Consider the following 20168-nt stretch of genomic DNA (forward strand, 5'->3'; position numbering starts at 1 on the left):
CCCCCAAAGTACTGGATTATGGGAATTTACAATCATTTATCTGCTTTTCTTTTGCAAACAAACCAAAACAAAAACATTTGGAAACGTGATCAGCCGAGGTCTACGCTTTATGTACAACCAGTAGTACCAGATCAGTCGGTGGCCGTCCGCCAAGAACTATAATTAGCTGGTATGTAACATAAAGGATTATTAAGTGACGGATAATATTTCATGGCGTGTGCGTAAGCTACAAGACATGCAGCCCTGGATAAATGTGGTGGACCGGACAGATGGGTTCTCCCGACTGTTGTTGACGGGAAACGTGTTTAGCGCTCTAGTGTAGCTACAGGTCCATGCGATAGTGAGTGGTGAGTAGGGGGAATGGAAGCCTGGTTCTGGCGGGTTCTCCTGCACCTATCACTGGTGCAAGTGGCGCTGCTAATGATGGGGGTTTGCTGCTGTGGACTGAAAGCAGTGGGCGGAGATCCTTGTATTATCCCTGCGGAAACTGGCATTAGCATAAGGTAATAGGTCAGCTTCCTGCAGCGACAGCCACTTTCTGCCACACTCAGAATAAGCCCCTTTATTAACTCCTATTTATCCGTGATCCCTTCCCCCTCCCCAATCAACCCCCACTCTTTCATACCCCCCTCCTCTTTTCCCTGATGTTTGAACAAAAGTGGACTTTGTACTTTGCATTTTTTTCCATCGTTGCATCAGTATAACATCTAGGACTGGAACAGAGCCCGCGTCTGATGAGCAGAAAACTATTTATGTCCAATAAAATGAAAAGAAAGGATGAAGGTGTCTTCACCCTTAGCTCCTCCCCCTTAGCCCCTCAGCTCCTCCCCCTTAGCCTGACTCATGCCTGTCTGACGGTATAAGCTGTACAGAGAAGGTCCGTGTCCGCACGCAGATTCCAGATTATCATGAATCTGCGGCTGCGCAAGGTCCGTTCATGCGCAAAACGGGCCTTGTGATCTCGCCCGCACTTCCCCACTGCCACTGCCTGATTCACAGGCAGCCGCGTTGAGGGGGAAGGGGGGGGCGGCCTGCATTCCCAGAAATAGGGACGTTTTGCCCCAGTTTCTGGGAGGGGAGAGCCAGGGGTCTGCGTGTCAGCTGGTCATCTGCGTGAAACATCGTGACCGATGGTCGCAATGTTGTATCCCAGCTTGCAACATCGGTGGCAGTAATGGGATCGCAGCTCCATGCAGGAGGCATCTCTTCTACGGAGACGTCTCCTGCACGCCCCTCCGTCAGATCGGATGGAAATGCTTCCACGCAGCATTGCACTTCCGTCCATCTCGGTCTTTGGATGTAGCGTAAAGGATTTTAATATCACTTAAGGGTCACGTACACAAATATCAGGTAAAATACCGGGGCTACGGATTCGTCTTCTCCTCCCGTTTACCTCTTACCATACGGCGAATCCTTACCAACGCCTGCCAGAAATACATGCGTCACATAAAGCTGCGCTGTAACCAGGGCTGCGCAGTACCAGGCACAGTGGGCACAAGTACTTACCTTAACCTGATACTGCCAGATCATCCTCCAAAAGTCCACCACCGTGTGGCTGAGCGGCCCTTGGGTGGCAATATATCGTGGCTGGTTATCCGTACCCTGCAGAAGAAAGCCACAAATCCACTTATTATATAGCGACAAGGACGCAGCGGATTCTGAACGCGTCTTCTACGCAAATTTTAGGCAGCTATTCCCTGGGCCGAGCCAGGAGGAATCAATGTGTCTGTAGAAGTGCAATGAATGAGTTTTTATATACCGGAATACTGAGAGAGGTGATTGAGCCGTGGCCCAGCTGTTTACCTTTATAAAGCTTGCATTAATATAATCCGATCCCGTTTCGTCTGCGAGCAATGTGACCGGAACCCGCGTTTGGTCGTCTGTAACAGGACAAACATCAAGAATCATTTATGACATCCACACAAAAAGTAAAACATCTGCCAGATCATGACCACCTACCCTCTGACGTATCGAGGGATTATTATGTGCCGGGCAATCTACAATACTCTGCGATCTAGGGACGGGAATATTGGATAAGAATCCGGAACAGCTGCACCTGTAGCCGTTACTACGAGATATGTTACCACTACACAAACAGATGAATAATCACTATCACGAGTGTCCTGTACCATGTGATGAAAACATACGGACACTTTGCTGCCGCCCAAAAATGAAAACAGATGCCCACCAGAGCCTTCTCATAATCCTCATACTGCATACGCAACGCTGACGCAATAATAAGTAATACATCGACTTATCGAGTGAGCCTATGGCCACGCAGATTGGACGCAGCAATAGCGTTGCATTCAAGTCGCAGGAGAAAGTGGGCATTGGAGCATTTATGCCCCCTTGGTGCGCTACGGTGCATACCATATTTAATAGAAGACCATTTAAGGGTTGCCACCTACAGATAACTTACATATACTGGCTTGTGTGCCCTCTGGCAGCTTTTACTAGGCACACTGCTTGATATTTTGGCTGTTTAGGTCTCATTGTCCCAGCCACAATGCTGATCACACAGGGAAACTGCCCCTGACGCATTCTGTGAATACATCGATGTAATACTATATATACACTGCATGCAAATCAGTAGGGAAGCAATAAACGCCAGACAGGCCGCTCCGGTGTGTGGCGCTGGGCGTAGTGTCTGTAATCCCGGGCTTTGCATAACTGTATTAGGCAAACGATCGGTGACATCAGTGGCGATGAATGACGCCCTTTGTCCGAGTTCTGCCATATAACCTAGAACCTTCATGACGGTGAATGGTTTACGCTGCGACACTCCATATACTCACAGGGCAATATGTCCTTGTACCGATTCTTTTTCAGGTTTTCCGGGCTTCCTCCCACATCCGTGGAGCAACTATTATCCTGCCGGAAGGCGGCAGCTTGGTCCTTAATTTCCTGCCAAAACAACCGGGTACCAGTTTACGGCAAAGGAAGAAATTTGTCGCCTATTACATGTTTTCAACACAAACTTCACTAACAGATTATAACAGTATCCTGCATATTTAGGTGACCGAAACGCTGCATGGAATGTATTGCAACAGGCAGCCTTGCACCACACTGGTGTGATGTAAAACACCTGGATTATGTAAACGGTAAATGTACCAGCTCAGACATAAGAACAACATTGGACCAGAGAAAGATTGTCTCTTTGTTGGCGCACTTAGAAGAAGAAAAGATATATGTAATTTATTCAAATATAACTTTTATTATTATTCAATAAAAAATTGCCCAGCAAATGAGAAACATATGTGAAGAACTGAAATAAATTGTGTGCTATAGGTGAATAAATCGTGTACTGAAAATTCAAGAATTAAAAACTGATTCCCTGTGCTGAATCCCTGGTTTTGTTCACTTTATTTGCATTTCTTAAATAGCACTGGAATTGTGCAAATTATTATTAACTGTTATGTATTGCATGTAGAATAAACAGCAGTGAACATGAAGCTAATGAGAAGGGTAAGTAGCCAAATGTAACATAGGTACGGAGTGGTAAGCAATGAGCCCTGATACGGATGGGACACAATTTATCCTATTGCATGTATCAAATATCATGGGGAAGGGCTCATGATACTAAGAATCATGGACTGTTTAGCAACTCAACTATGGGGAGACTTAAATCTCCATACAAACACGCAGTGGCGTAACTACTGCCCCCGCAGCCCTCGCGGTGGCTTGGAGGCGCAGGGCTGCGGGGGCGCCGCCATTGATTTAGCGCAGATTGACATGCGGACGAGCCGTCCGCATGTCAAACTGCTGTCTTCCTCCTTCCCTAGCCGCTGCTGTAAAGAGGGACACGGAGGGCACAGCGCGCGCCTCTCCTGTGTCCCTCGGTTCTATTGAATGAAGTGCCCGTTCATGAGCTCTGATTGTCTCAAGAACCGGCACTTCATTTAACAGACACGCCGGAGACGCAGGAGGGACACAGGAGAGGCGCGCGCTGTGCCCTCCGTGTCCTCCTTCACAGGGGAGCGGGGGGGGGGGGGGGGAGCTGTACCTGGAGCTTGGGGGGCATGTGTGACACTGGGGGTTATATGTGTACCTGGCACCTGGGGGGGGCATATTTGGCATTGGGGGCATGTGTGTACCTGGCACTGTGGGGGAATATCTGGCACTGGGGGCATATGTGGCACTGGGAGCACAGCCCTAGCAACAAGCATTACCCCCCTAGCAACGAGCATGACACCCAGTGCATGAAACCCCTGGCAACGAGCATGAAACCCAGTGCATGAAACCCCTGGCAACAAGCATGACACCCAGTGCATGAAAACCCCTGGCAACGAGCATGACACCCTGAGCATAAAACCCTTGGCACCGTGCATGGAACCAAGAGCATGAAACCCCTGGCAACGAGCATGACACCCTGAGCATGAAAACCCCTGGCAACGAGCATGACACCCAGTGCATGAAACCCCTGGCAACGAGCATGACACCCTGAGCATGAAAACCCCTGGCAACGAGCATGACACCCAGTGCATGAAACCCCTGGCAACGATCATGACACCCTGAGCATGAAAACCCCTGGCACCGTGCATGAAACCAAGAGCATTAATCCCCTGGCAACGAGCAGGTAATTTAAAAGTAATTAGAAGCCTTACTGTAGGACTTAATGTGTAATGGACATTGCGGTGTGTGTCATAATGTGTCACAGGCATTACGGTGTGTGGCATACTATATCACGGGCATTGTGCTATAATGTCTCAGGGGCATTGCAGTGTGGCATAATGTATAACGGGCATTGCGGTGTATGGCATAGGGTATAACGGGCATTGTGGTATGTGTCACAGGCGTTACGGTGTGTGTGGTATACTATATCACGGGCATTGTGGTATAATGTCTCAGGGTCATTGCGGTGTGTGTCATAATGTGTCAGGCATTACGGTGTGTTGTATACTATATCACGGGCATTGTGGTATGTGGTATAATGTATCAGGGGCATTGCGGTGTGTGTCATAATGTGTCAGGCATTACGGTGTGTTGTATACTATATCACGGGCATTGTGGTATGTGGTATAATGTATCAGGGGCATTGCGGTGTGTGTCATAATGTGTCACAGGCATTGTATGTGCTATAATGTATCAGGGGCATTGCAGTGTGTAGCATAATGTATAACGGGCGTTGCGATTCCTGTCACAATGTGTCACAGACATTATGATGTGTGGCATAATGTGTCGGGGGCATTACGGTGTGTGGCATAATTTGTCATGTGCATTATTGTGAGTGGCATAATGTCTAAGGGCCATTGCAATATGTGGCATAATGTATACTGGGCATTACTATAAGGAGGAAAAATGACAAATAATGTAAGGGGCATGAATCAGGATTATTTTTTTTCCTGTGGTGGCTAACGTCTGGGCATGCAGGTTGCAAAACTGGGCTATAAGGTAGTCTTTTCCTGCAATGCCACGCCCCTTTATGCAAAGCCACGCCCATTTCAACTAAGCCACACCCCTTTTTGTGCCGCAGCATGACTCTGTTGACAATGACCTCTGAATAATAAGTTGTTCAGCCTTTATTTGTAATTTGGGTCCAGTCTTTTGTATAGATTAATCCTTTCTATTTAGTTTAGTATCGAATGAAAATAATTGAATCCAGGGGCTGTTGTTGTAAGCGTCCGCGGCTGCTTGCCGCACTTGAATCCCCTTCAATCAATTAATATATTATTGTACACAGTTTGTGGTTAATAGTTTCTCTAGCCCGCTTGGTAGCTTATTTACTAAGGCCCTCATTCCGAGTTGATCGCTCGCTAGCTGCTTTTAGCAGCATTGCACACGCTAAGCCGCCGCCCTCTGGGAGTGTATCTTAGCTTAGCAGAATTGCGAATGAAAGATTAGCAGAACTGCTACTAACGAATGTCATGCCGTTTCTGAGTAGCTCCAGACCTACTCCTAGATTGCGATGACTGCAGTCCGTTTAGTTCCTGGTTTAACGTCACAAACACGCCCTGCGTTCGGCCAGCCACTCCCCCGTTTCTCCAGCTACTCCTGCGTTTTTGCTTGGCACGCCTGCGGTTTTTAGCACACTCCCTGAAAACGCAGAGTTGCCGTCCAGAAACACCCACTTCCTGTCAATCACACTACGATCACTCGAGCGGCTGAAAAACGTCACTCGCGCTTGTGTAAATCTACAAAGTTTTGTGTGAAAGTACTTAGCGCATGCGCGCTGCATACCATGCGCATAATTGCCATTTTTTCACTTGATCGCTGCGAAAATCGTCAGCGAGCGATCAACTCGGAATGACCACCATTATCCCACCAGATATTTAACTGTTTTTGGTATCGAAGATTATCACCTCAAGTTGGGTCGACTTACAGTATGTTTAACTAAATGTTATGAATAATAATAATGAAGTATCTTACCCACTCACCTATTATACCAAAATAAATAGCCTATATTGCTATAGCCTCATCGATTTATGATGCTGCAGCACACATATCAGCTAGATGTTAGGGGAAACTTCTATATCATTGCTCATTTAAGTTCTAATCCCTTGGAGGTAGTGTCGTTATTATATAAACACTACAGGTGCGCATCACCGTAAATACACCCTCATAATATAATGGCACCTATTCTGCCAGGCGTGCCTGTTCTATACTGTTTCCTACTATCATATACAGTATCTTTCTTCCTATGATTACACCTGGATTACAATCATCTATATTAATGATAATAAATGAGCCGATTAACTTCTAATGCGTCTCACAGTTCTAATGTTACTGTGGGACAGTTTGCAATGTTTCCAGTGTTTCAATTACTGCAGTGTGGGCACAGACATTGAACCGTAGTGTTTGTGTGCACAAATGACAGCTTAAAGAGATTCTTTATTATACCATGTTATGGGACATCGTGTGTGTCCACGTTATTAATATATTGAAATTTCTATTTCTAAACGTGCCTACTAATAGCTGCTTGCTGCTGTCTATTCTAATAGCATGCCGCTCAGGGCTCCGTATCCCCTGTGCTTTGCTGAACCAGCGGCCGGTGCTCCGTATTCCTTGTGCCTGCATTGGCCGGACCGCGCCCCCCTAATCGGAGGCTTAATGCCACCGTACAGCCCCCTCCCGCCCAGCGACCGCCTCTGCCTGTCAATCAGGCAGAGGCGATCGCTAGGGTGCAACGGCCTTCGGCCGTCCATCATGCGACGGTGCACTGCGGCGCCGGCGCATACGCAAATCCGACCGGATCGCTGCGCTGCGATAAACTGCAGCGAGCGATCGGGTCGGAATGACCCCCCAAGTGCACTGCAGGGGGGGCAGATGTAACATGTGCAGAGAGAGGTAGATTTGGGAGGGTTATTTTGTTTCTGTGCAGGGTAAATACTGGCTGCTTTATTTTTACACTGCAATTTAGATTTCAGTTTGAGCACACCACACCCAAATCTAACTCTCTCTGCACATGTTACATCTGCCCCACCTGCACTGCACTTACTCATCCGCTGCGATCACTTCAGCCTGTCCAGGCCCGGAATTGACGTCAGACTCCCGCCCTGCAAACGCTTGGGCACACCTGCGTTTTTCCAAACACTCCCAGAAAACGGTCAGTTGCCACCCACAAACGCCTTCTTCCTGTCAATCTCCTTGTGATCGGCTGTGCGTATGGATTATTCGTTAAATCCATCGCTCAGCAACAATGCGCTTTGCGGTGCATACGCATGCGCAGTTTTGACCTGATCGCACCGCAGCGAAAAAACCTAGCATGCGATCAGGTCGGAATGACCCACATGGTTTTGCCCAACTGCTTACAAATTTGCTGCTGCGATCAACTCTCAATTACCCCCTGTATTTTGTGCTTAGGAAGAACACTGTATTCCTGGTGTAATATAGAAGTGAGGTAGAAGCATTGGAAAGCAATTACTTATGTGGAGCATTAGAGAGTCAGTGACGATGACAGCAAATTGCAGTAATTATGGGTTGCAGTATTTAGTAGTAAAAAACAGGTGGAATGCTGTAGTAGCGATTAGTCTGGTGTAGTAGTGATGTGTGCTGGAATAGTAGCGATTAGTCTGGTGTAGTAGTGATGTGTGCTGGAATTGTAGCAATTGTTCTGGTGTAGTAGTGAAATGAGCTGGAATTGTAGCAATTGTTCTGGTGTAGTAGTGAAATGTGCTGGAACAGTAGCGATTAGTCTGGTGTAGTAGTGAAATGTGCTGGAATAGTAGCGATTAGTCTGGTGTAGTAGTGAAATGTGCTGGAATAGTAGCGATTAGTCTGGTGTAGTAGTGAAATGTGCTGGAATAGTAGCGATTGTTCTGGTGTAGTAGTGAAATGAGCTGGAATTGTAGCAATTGTTCTGGTATAGTAGCAATTGTTTTGGAAGAGTAGCAATTGTTCTGGTGTAGTAGTGAAATGAGCTGGAATTGTAGCAATTGTTCTGGTATAGTAGCAATTGTTTTGGAAGAGTAGCGATTGTTCTGGTGTAGTAGTGAAATGAGCTGGAATTGTAGCAATTGTTCTGGTATAGTAGCAATTGTTTTGGAAGAGTAGCAATTGTTCTGGTGTTGTAGTGAAATGTGCTGGAATAGTAGCGATTAGTTTGGTATAGTAGTGAAATAAGATGGAATAGTAGCGATTGTTCTGGTGTAGTAGTGAAATGTGCAGAAATAGTAGCAATTTTCTCTGGTGTAGTAGTGAAATAAGCTGGAATAGTAGCGATTGTTCTGGTGTAGTAGTGAAATAAGCTGGAAAAGTAACAATTGTTCTGGTGTAGTATTAAAATGTGCAGGAATAGTAGCGATTAATCTAGTGTAGTAGTGAAATGTGCTGGAATAGTAGCGATTAATCTAGTGTAGTAGTGAAATGAGCTGGAATAGTAGCGATTAATCTGATGTAGTAGTGAAATGAGCTGAAATAGTAGCAACTATTCTGGTGTAGTAGTGAATTGTGCTGGAATAGTAGCGACTGTTCTGGTGTTGTAGTGAAATGTGCTGGAATAGTAGCAACTGTTCTGGTGTTGTAGTGAAATGTGCTGGAATAGTAGCGACTGTTCTGGTGTTGTAGTGAATTGTGCTGCAATAGTAGCGACTGTTCTGGTGTTGTAGTGAAATGTGCTGGAATAGTAGCAACTGTTCTGGTGTTGTAGTGAAATGTGCTGGAATAGTAGCGACTGTTCTGGTGTTGTAGTGAATTGTGCTGCAATAGTAGCGACTGTTCTGGTGTTGTAGTGAAATGTGCTGGAATAGTAGCGACTGTTCTGGTGCTGTAGTGAATTGTGCTGCAATAGTAGCAACTGTTCTGGTGTTGTAGTGAAATGTGCTGGAATAGTAGCGACTGTTCTGGTGTTGTAGTGAATTGTGCTGCAATAGTAGCAACTGTTCTGGTGTTGTAGTGAAATGTGCTGGAATAGTAGCGACTGTTCTGGTGTTGTAGTGAATTGTGCTGCAATAGTAGCGACTGTTCTGGTATTGTAGTGAAATGTGCTGGAATAGTAGCGACTGTTCTGGTGTTGTAGTGAATTGTGCTGCAATAGTAGCGACTGTTCTGGTATTGTAGTGAAATGTGTTGGGAATGGTAGCGACTTATGGTGTAGTAGTGAAATGTGCTGGAACAGCAGTGATTGTTCTGGTGTAGTAGCAGATGTGTTGGAAAAGTAGCAATTGCTCTGGTGTAGTAGTGAAGTGTGCTGGAACAGTAGCGATTATTCTGGTGTAGTAGTGTAATGTGCTGGAATAGTAGCGATTGTTCTGGTGTAGTAGTGAAATGTGCTGGAATAAAGGTGATTGTTCTGATGTTGTAGTGAAATGTGCTGGAATAGTAGCAATTGTTCTGGTGTAGTAGTGAAATGTGCTGAAATAGTAGCGATTAGTTTGGTGTAGTAGTGAAATGTGCTGGAATAGTAGCAATTAGTTTGGTGTAGTAGTGAAATGTGCTGAAATAGTAGCGATTAGTTTGGTGTAGTAGTGAAATGTGCTGGATTAGTAGCAATTAGTTTGATGTAGTAGTGAAATGTGCTGGATTAGTAGCGATTAGTTTGGTGTAGTAGTGAAATGTGCTGGATTAGTAGCAATTAGTTTGGTGTAGTAGTGAACTATGCTGTGACAGTAGTGAATGTTCTGCTGTAGTAGTGAAATGTGCTGGATACGTAGTGATTATTCTGGTACAATAGTGAAATGTGCTGGAATAGTAGCGACTGTCATGGTGTAGTAGAGAAATGTGCTGGATACGCAGTGATTATTCTGGTACAATAGTGAAATGCGCTGGATTAGTAAAGATGAGTTTGTAGTATTAAAAGATACAATTATAGGGTGCAGCAGTGTGTTTTTATTGGGATAGCAGTCTCTGACAAATGTTGATTCAATGTAATTGGCAGCGGGTGGCATAGTTAGGTTTATTGATGCAGTGAGTAGAAAAAGACAAACACCGGTGTAGTAGTAATGGCTGAAAACCCAATATTAAAAGGGTGTAGTGTGCGCTGAGCTGGAAAAGCAAAGTATCCAACCTCTGTCAGATGAACTGAAGAGTATTGAATATCAATCAGGGGTAGTACTATGAAGAATAGCGGCAAGAGATCAGGTGTAGGGGCAGCAGAGTAATGCCCATGGATCAGGTGTCGGGGCAGCAGAGTAATGCCCATGGATCAGGTGTCAGGGTAGTAGAGTAATGCCCATGGATCAGGTGTCGGGGCAGCAGAGTAATGCCCATGGATCAGGTGTAGGGGCAGCAGAGTAATGCCCATGAGTCAGGTGTAGGGGTAGTAGAGTAATGCCCATGGATCAGGTGTCGGGGCAGCAGAGTAATGCCCATGAGTCAGGTGTCGGGGCAGCAGAGTAATGCCCATGGATCAGGTGTCGGGGCAGCAGAGTAATGCCCATGGATCAGGTGTCGGGGCAGCAGAGTAATGCCCATGGATCAGGTGTCGGGGCAGCAGAGTAATGCCCATGAGTCAGGTGTCGGGGCAGCAGAGTAATGCCCATGGATCAGGTGTAGGGGTAGCAGAGTAATGCCCATGGGTCAGGTGTCGGGGCAGCAGTGTAATGCCCATGGATCAGGTGTAGGGGTAGCAGAGTAATGCCCATGGATCAGGTGTCGGGGCAGCAGAGTAATGCCCATGGATCAGGTGTCGGGGCAGCAGAGTAATGCCCATGGATCAGGTGGCATGGGTAGTAGAGTAATGCCCATGGGTCAGGTGTTGGGGCAGCAGAGTAATGCCCATGGATCAGGTGTAGGGGTAGCAGAGTAATGCCCATGGATCAGGTGTAGGGGTAGCAGAGTAATGCCCATGGATCAGGTGTCGGGGTAGCAGAGTAATGCCCATGGATCAGGTGTAGGGGTAGTAGAGTAATGCCCATGGATCAGGTGTCGGGGCAGCAGAGTAATGCCCATGGATCAGGTGTAGGGGTAGCAGAGTAATGCCCATGGATCAGGTGTCGGGGCAGCAGAGTAATGCCCATGGATCAGGTGTCGGGGCAGCAGAGTAATGCCCATGGATCAGGTGTAGGGGTAGCAGAGTAATGCCCATGGATCAGGTGTCGGGGTAGCAGAGTAATGCCCATGGATCAGGTGTCAGGGTAGTAGAGTAATGCCCATGGATCAGGTGTCGGGGCAGCAGAGTAATGCCCATGGATCAGGTGTAGGGGTAGCAGAGTAATGCCCATGGATCAGGTGTCGGGGTAGCAGAGTAATGCCCATGGATCAGGTGTCAGGGTAGTAGAGTAATGCCCATGGATCAGGTGTCGGGGCAGCAGAGTAATGCCCATGGATCAGGTGTAGGGGCAGCAGAGTAATGCCCATGAGTCAGGTGTAGGGGCAGCAGAGTAATGCCCATGGATCAGGTGTCGGGGCAGCAGAGTAATGCCCATGGATCAGGTGTAGGGGTAGCAGAGTAATGCCCATTGATCAGGTGTCGGGGCAGCAGAGTAATGCCCATGGATCAGGTGTAGGGGTAGCAGAGTAATGCCCATGGATCAGGTGTAGGGGTAGCAGAGTAATGCCCATGGGTCAGGTGTAGGGGCAGCAGAGTAATGCCCATGGATCAGGTGTCAGGGTAGTAGAGTAATGCCCATGGATCAGGTGTCGGGGCAGCAGAGTAATGCCCATGGATCAGGTGTAGGGGCAGCAGAGTAATGCCCATGAGTCAGGTGTAGGGGCAGCAGAGTAATGCCCATGGATCAGGTGTCGGGGCAGCAGAGTAATGCCCATGGATCAGGTGTAGGGGTAGCAGAGTAATGCCCATGGATCAGGTGTCGGGGCAGCAGAGTAATGCCCATGAGTCAGGTGTAGGGGCAGCAGAGTAATGCCCATGGATCAGGTGTAGGGGTAGCAGAGTAATGCCCATGGATCATGTGTCGGGGTAGCAGAGTAATGCCCATGGATCAGGTGTCGGGGCAGCAGAGTAATGCCCATGGATCAGGTGTAGGGGTAGCAGAGTAATGCCCATGGATCAGGTGTCGGGGTAGCAGAGTAATGCCCATGGATCAGGTGTCGGGGCAGCAGAGTAATGCCCATGAGTCAGGTGTCGGGGCAGCAGAGTAATGCCCATGGATCAGGTGTCGGGGCAGCAGAGTAATGCCCATGAGTCAGGTGTCGGGGCAGCAGAGTAATGCCCATGGATCAGGTGTCGGGGCAGCAGAGTAATGCCCATGGATCAGGTGTCGGGGCAGCAGAGTAATGCCCATGGATCAGGTGTAGAGGCAGCAGAGTAATGCCCATGGATCAGGTGTAGGGGCAGCAGAGTAATGCCCAAGGATCAGGTGTCGGGGCAGCAGAGTAATGCCCATGGGTCAGGTGTAGGGGCAGCAGAGTAATGCCCATGGATCAGGTGTAGGGGTAGCAGAGTAATGCCCATGGGTCAGGTGTAGGGGTAGCAGAGTAATGCCCATGGATCAGGTGTAGGGGCAGCAGAGTAATGCCCATGGATCAGGTGTAGGGGCAGCAGAGTAATGCCCATGGATCAGGTGTAGGGGCAGCAGAGTAATGCCCATGGGTCAGGTGTCGGCGTAGTAGAGTAGTGACGGCGTAGTAGAGTAGTGAAACCGGAATAGGACAGTGACAATGGCGCAGCAGCGTGACATAGGAATAGTAGAGTGACAGCAGAATATCAGTGTGGCAGCAGTATAACAGAGTTACAGCGGAGAAGTAATTGACATACTATAGGAATAGAAGTGCCAGCACAATAGCAGAGTGACACCAGAGCAGCAGAGTGACAGTGGAATAACAGAGTGACACAGAAGCATGAGTGATGCAGGAATAGCAAAGTAACAGCGGAATAGAAGTGGCAAGGCAACAGCAAAGTGACTCTGGAGTAGTAGAGTAACAGGTGAAGTAGAGCAACACAGAATCAGTGATGTAGGAAAAGTAGTTATGACACTGAAGAAGCAGAGTGATGCAGGAATAGCAGAGCGACACAAGAATAGTAAAGTGACAGTAGAAAAGCAAAGTGATACAGGAATGAGACTGACAGAGGAATAGCAGAGTGACACCAGAGCAGAATGAGAGTGGAACATTAGTGTGACACTGGAGCAGTAGCGTGAGCGTGGAATAATAGGGTGACACCGAAGCAGTAGAGTGAGCGTGGAATAGCAGAGTAACAACGGAGCAGTAAAGTGAGAGTGGAATAGTAGAATGACATCGATGAGAGCGGATTAGCAGAGTGACACCGGAGCAGTAGAGTGAGAGCGGAATAGCAAAGTGATACCAGAGCAGCATAGTGAGAGTGGAATAGTAGTGTGACCCCAGAGCAGCATAGTGAGAGTGGAATAGTAGTGTGACACCGGAGCAGCAGATTGAGAGCGGATAGCAGAGTGACACCGCAGCTGAGAGCGTAACAGCAGTGACACCGAAGCAGCAGAGGGAGTGGAATAGCAGAGTAACACCAGAGCAGCATAGCATAGTGAGAGTGGAATAGTAGTGTGACACCGGTGAGTGAGAGCTGATAGAGTGCCACCACAGCTGAGAGCGTAACAACAGTGACACCAGAGCAGCAGTGGTTGTGGAATTGCTGAGTGACACCGGATCAGCATAGTGAAGGTGGAATAGCAGAGTGACACCAGAGCAGCAGAGTCAGAGTGGAATAGAAGAGTGACACCAGAGCAGCATACCGAGAGCGGAATAGCAGAGTGACACCAGAGCAGCATAGTGAGAGCGGAATAGTAGTGTGACAACGGAGCAGAAGCACACTGTGAGAGCGGAATAGCAGAGTGACACCAGAGCAGCATCGTGAGAGTGGAATAGCAGAGTGACACCAGAGCAGCAGAGTGAGAGTGGAATAGTAGAGTGACACCAGAGCAGTATAGTGAGAGTGGAATAGTAGTGTGACAACGGAGCAGAAGCAGAGTGAGAGTGGAATAGCAGAGTGATACCGGAGTAGCACAGTGAGAGTGGAATAGCAGAGTGACACCAGAGCAGCATAGTGAGAGCGGAATAGCAGAGTGACACCAGAGCAGCATCGTGAGAGCGGAATAGCAGAGTGACACCAGAGCAGCATCGTGAGAGTGGAATAGCAGAGTGACACCAGAGCAGTAGAGTGAGAGTGGAATAGCAGAGTGACACCAGAGCAGCATAGTGAGAGCGGAATAGTAATGTGACAACGGAGCAGAAGCAGAGTGAGAGTGGAATAGCAGAGTGACACCAGTTTAGCAGAGTGACAGTGGAATAGTAGTGTGGCAACGGAGCAGAAGCAGAGTGAGAGTGGAATAGCAGTGACACCAGATCAGCAGAGTGAGAGTGGAATAGCAGAGTGACACCAGATCAGCAGAGTGAGAGTGGAATAGTAGTGTGACATCGGAGCAGCAGAGTGAGAGTGCAATAGCAAAGCATACTTGCCTACCTGACCTCTCCATGAGGGAGAAGATGCTCTGTTCCTGGACTTTCCTGGTAATGTATGATTGCCATCACCTGTGGTGAGCTAGTTAATTGATAAGAAAGGTGTTTCACTACAGGTGATGGCAATCATACATTACCAGGAAAGTCCAGGAACAGAGCATTTTCTCCCTCATGGAGAGGGTCAGGCAGGCAAGTATGTAGCAAAGTGACACCGGAGCAGCATAGTGAGAGTGGAACAGCAGAGTGAGAGCGGAATATCGGGTATTTGTTATACAGCGTGCTCGGGTCTCACCTGGAACTCTCTCCCCACAGGATCATCTCCCGCCGGGTACATCGCCAGCTGCGCCCGGGCCAGGAAGCCCCGGAGGTTCTCCGGAACGCGGCTCATGGTCACCGCGCCCGGCAGAGCCACCTGTCCCCACAGCTGGGACTCAGGGAAGTTGGAGCAGAATGAGGAAGTGTCCGGAGAGGGAACCTGTGTGAGCCCGGCCACTCCTCCCACCCTGCCCCGCACCCAGCTCCTGCACAGCCGGAGGAACAACTCCTAGGCTGCAGGGGAGACACCGTCATCATCACCAGCAGAGGGAGAGAGACTGGAAGCATACAGTGAGACAGTCTGACAGTGTACAGGGGGAGATACTGCCAGTATACAGGCAGAGAGATTGGCAGTGTACGGGCAGAGAGAGACTGGCAGTCTACAGGCATAGACAGGCTGGCAGTGTACAGGCAGAGACAGGCTGGCAGTGTACAGGCAGAGAGAGACTGGCAGTGTACAGGCAGAGAGAGACTGGCAGTGTACAGGCAGAGAGAGACTGGCAGTGTACAGGGAGAGAGAGACTGGCAGTGTACAGGGAGAGAGAGACTGGCAGTGTACAGGGAGAGAGAGGCTGGCAGTGTACAGGGAGAGAGAGGCTGGCAGTGTACAGGGAGAGACAAACTGGCAGTGTACAGGGAGAGACAAACTGGCAGTGTACAGGGAGAGACAAACTGGCATTGTGCAGGGAGAGACAAACTGGCAGTGTGCAGGGAGAGACAAACTGGCAGTGTGCAGGGAGAGACAAACTGGCAGTGTGCAGGGAGAGACAAACTGGCATTGTGCAGGGAGAGACAAACTGGCAGTGTGCAGGGAGAGACAAACTGGCAGTGTGCAGGGAGAGAGAGACTTCAAGTATACAGTGAGACAGGCTGACAGTGTACAGGGGGGGAGACTGGCAGTGTACAGGCAGAGAGGGACTGGCAGTGTACAGGCAGAGAGGGACTGGCAGTGTACAGGCAGAGAGGGACTGGCAGTGTACAGGCAGAGAGGGACTGGCAGTGTACAGACAGAGAGGGACTGGCAGTGTACAGCAGAGACAGGCTGGCAGTATACAGGCAGAGACAGGCTGGCAGTGTACAGGCAGAGACAGGCTGGCAGTATACAGGCAGAGAGAAACTGGCAGTGTGCAGGGAGAGAGAGAGAGAGAGAGAGACTGGCAGTGTGCAGGGAGAGAGAGACTTCAAGTATACAGTGAGACAGGCTGACAGTGTACAGGGGGGGGGGGCTGGCAATATACAAGCAGGGAGAGACTGGCAGTGTCCAGGCAGAGAGAGACTGGCAGTGTACAGGCAGTGAGAGGCTGGCAGTGTACAGGCAGAGAGGCTGGCAGTGTACAGGCAGAGAGGCTGGCAGTGAGAGGCTGGCAGTGTACAGGCAGTGAGAGGCTGGCAGTGTCCAGGGAGAGAGAGAGACTGGCAGTGTGCAGGGAGACTGCAAGTATACAGTGAGACAGGCTGACAGTGTACAAGGGGGGAGACTGGCAATATACAGGCAGAGAGAGGCTGGCAGTGTACAGGCAGAGAGAGGCTGGCAGTGTACAGGCAGAGAGAGGCTGGCAGTGTACAGGCAGAGAGAGGCTGGCAGTGTACAGGGAGGGACAGGCTGGCAGTGTACAGGGAGAGAGAGAGACTGGCAGTGTACAGGGAGAGAGAGAGACTGGCAGTGTACAGGGAGAGAGAGAGACTGGCAGTGTACAGGGAGAGAGAGAGACTGGCAGTGTACAGGCAGAGAGACTGGCAGTGTACAGGCAGAGAGGCTGGCAGTGTACAGGCAGAGAGGCTGGCAGTGTACAGGCAGAGAGGCTGGCAGTGTACAGGCAGAGAGGCTGGCAGTGTACAGGCAGAGAGGCTGGCAGTGTACAGGCAGAGAGGCTGGCAGTGTTCAGGGAGAGAGGCTGGCAGTGTTCAGGGAGAGAGGCTGGCAGTGTTCAGGGAGAGAGGCTGGCAGTGTACAGGGAGAGAGGCTGGCAGTGTTCAGGGAGAGAGGCTGGCAGTGTACAGGGAGAGAGAGAGACTTGAAGCATACAGTGAGACAGTCTGACAGTGTACAGGGAGAGATACTGCCAGTATACAGGCAGAGAGATGGCAGTGTACGGGCAGAGAGAGACTGGCAGTCTACAGGCATAGACAGGCTGGCAGTGCACAGGCAGAGACAGGCTGGCAGTGTACAAGCAGAGAGAAACTGGCAGTGTACAAGCAGAGAGAAACTGGCAGTGTACAGGGAGAGAGAGAGGCTGGCAGTGTACAGGGAGAGAGAGAGGCTGGCAGTGTACAGGGAGCCAGCCTGGCATTGTACAGGGAGAGAGATAGGCTGACAGTGTAGGGGGGGGGGGGGGGGGGGCTGGCAGTGTACAGGGAGAGAGAAACTGGCAGTATACAGGGAGAGAGAAACTGGCAGTATACAGGGAGAGAGAAACTGGCAGTGTACAGGGAGAGAGAAACTGGCAGTGTGCAGGGAGAGAGAAACTGGCAGTGTGCAGGGAGAGAGAGACTTCAAGTATACAGTGAGACAGGCTGACAGTGTACAGGGGGGGAGACTGGCAATATACAGGGCAGAGAGGGACTGGCAGTGTACAGGCAGAGACAGGCTGGCAGTGTACAGGGGGGGGGGACTGGCAATATACAAGCAGTGAGAGACTGGCAGTGTACAAGCAGTGAGAGGCTTTGAGAAGCTGGCAGTGTACAGGCAGAGAGGCTGGCAGTGTTCAACGATACAGGCTGGCAGTGTACAGGAGAGAGAACTGGCAGTGTACAGGGAGAGAGAAACTGGCAGTGTGCAGGGAGAGAGGGAGACTGCAAGTATACAGTGAGACAGGCTGACAGTGTACAGGGGGGGAGACTGGCAATATACAGGCAGAGAGAGACTGTCAGTGTACAGGGAGAGAGAGGCTGGCAGTGTACAGGGAGAGAGAGGCTGGCAGTGTACAGGGAGAGAGAGAGACTGGCAGTGTACAGGGAGAGAGAGAGACTGGCAGTGTACAGGGAGAGAGAGAGGCTGGCAGGGTACAGGCAGAGAGGCTGGCAGTGTACAGGCAGAGAGGCTGGCAGTGTACAGGCAGTGAGAGGCTGGCAGTGTACAGGCAGAGAGGCTGGCAGTGTACAGGCAGAGAGGCTGGCAGTGTACAGGCAGAGAGGCTGGCAGTGTACAGGCAGAGAGGCTGGCAGTGTTCAAGGAGACAGGCTGGCAGTGTACAGGGAGAGAGAGACTGGAAGCATACAGAGAGACAGTCAGACAGTGTACAGGGGGAGATACTGCCAGTATACAGGCAGAGATACTGGCAGAGATAGACTGGCAGTGTACAGGCAGTGATAGACTGGCAGTGTACAGGCAGAGAGAGGCTGGCAGTATACAGGCAGAGAGAAACTGCCAGTGTACAGGGAGAGAGAGACTGGCAGCGTACAGGCAGTGAGAGGCTGGCAGCGTACAGGCAGAGAGAGACTGGCAGTGTACAAGCCGAGAGAGGCTGGCAGTGTACAGGGCGAGAGAGGCTGGCAGTGTACAGGGCGAAAGAGGCTGGCAGTGTACAGGGCGAAAGAGGCTGGCAGCGTACAGGCAGTGAGAGGCTGGCAGCGTACAGGCAGAGAGAGACTGGCAGTGTACATGCCGAGAGAGGCTGGCAGTGTACAGGGCGAGAGAGGCTGGCAGTGTACAGGGCGAAAGAGGCTGGCAGTGTACAGGGCGAAAGAGGCTGGCAGTGTACAGGAAGAGAGAGACTGGCAGTGTACAGGCAGTGAGGAGACTGGCAGTGTACAGGCAGTGAGAGACTGGCAGTGTACAGGCAGTGAGAGACTGGCAGTGTACAGGCAGTGAGAGACTGGCAGTGTACAGGCAGTGAGAGGCTGGCAGTGTACAGGCAGTGAGAGGCTGGCAGTGTACAGGCAGAGAGGCTGGCAGTGTTCAAGGAGACAGGCTGGCAGTGTACAGGCAAAGAGACTGGCAGTGTACAGGCAGAGAGAAACTGGCAGTGTACAGGCAGAGAGAGACTGGCAGTGTATAGGCAGAGAGAGACTGGCAGTGTACAGGCAGAGAGAGACTGGCAGTGTACAGGCAGAGAGAGACTGGCAGTGTACAAGCCGAGAGAGGCTGGCAGTGTACAGGGCGAGAGAGGCTGGCAGTGTACAGGGCGAGAGAGGCTGGCAGTGTACAGGGAGAGAGAGACTGCAAGTATACAGTGATACAGGCTGACAGTGTACAGGGGAGGAGAGACTGGCAGCATACAGGCAGAGAGACTGGCAATGTGCAGGCAGAGAGGCTGGCAGTGTACAGGGAGAGAGAGACTGGCAGTATACAGGCAGAGAGACTGGCAGTATACAGGGAGAGAGGCTGGCAGTACACAGTAGAAGACAGAACCCTGTAGTAAATATACACACATAATATAACCAGTAGGAGATATAGGACCTCATTCCGAGTTGTTCGCTCGCTAGCTGCTTTTAGCAGCATTGCACACGCTAGGCCGCCGCCCTCTGGGAGTGTATCTTAGCTTAGCAGAATAGGGAACGAAAGATTAGCAGAATTGCGAATAAATAATTCTTAGCAGTTTCTGAGTAGCTCGAGACTTACTCCTACACTGCGATCAGCTCAGCCCGTTTCGTTCCTGTTTGACGTCACAAACACGCCCTGCGTTCGGCCAGCCACTCTCCCGTTTCTCCAGACACTCCTGCGTTTTATCCTGGCACGCCTGCGTTTTTCCGCACACTCCAGAAAACGGTCAGTTTCCGCCAGAAACACCCACTTCCTGTCAATCACACTCCGATCACTTCAACGATGAAAATTCTTCGTTCGGACGTAAGTAAATCTACTAAGTTTTGTGCTAAAATACTTAGCGCATGCGCACTGCGTACCATGCGCATTTTTTGCCTTAATCGCTCCGTTGCGAAAATCGGTAACGAGCAAACAACTCGGAATGACCCCAGAATCTGGTAATAAATATACACACATAATATAACCAGTAGGAGACAGAATCCCGTAATAAATATATACTAGGTGTTTTATCGCGCCCAACGGGCGCTCTTCACACCGTCGTAAGGGGCTACAGCCCCCTTCACCATGCCAACGCCTCTAGGTTCAATATGTGAAAGTATTCTGCACC

General features: G+C 49.8%; 1 protein-coding gene across 1 annotated transcript in view; it reads right to left on the bottom strand.

Moving 5' to 3' along the window:
- The window catches only part of PTPN18 (protein tyrosine phosphatase non-receptor type 18), a 68222-nt gene extending 52946 nt beyond the window's left edge, over nt 1–15276 (bottom strand). The window contains exons 1-4 of the mRNA XM_063936044.1: nt 15056–15276; nt 2796–2904; nt 1804–1880; nt 1507–1602 (exon numbers count right to left, since the gene is read on the bottom strand). Of these exons, the coding sequence (XP_063792114.1) occupies nt 1507–1602; nt 1804–1880; nt 2796–2904; nt 15056–15151 (378 nt within the window). The 5' untranslated portion in view covers nt 15152–15276. The remainder of the gene's footprint in view (nt 1–1506; nt 1603–1803; nt 1881–2795; nt 2905–15055) is intronic.
- Between the last annotated feature and the right edge of the window lie 4892 nt (nt 15277–20168).

Source organism: Pseudophryne corroboree, chromosome 8 (genome assembly GCF_028390025.1).
Source record: "Pseudophryne corroboree isolate aPseCor3 chromosome 8, aPseCor3.hap2, whole genome shotgun sequence".
NCBI classification, from domain to species: Eukaryota; Metazoa; Chordata; class Amphibia; order Anura; family Myobatrachidae; genus Pseudophryne; species Pseudophryne corroboree.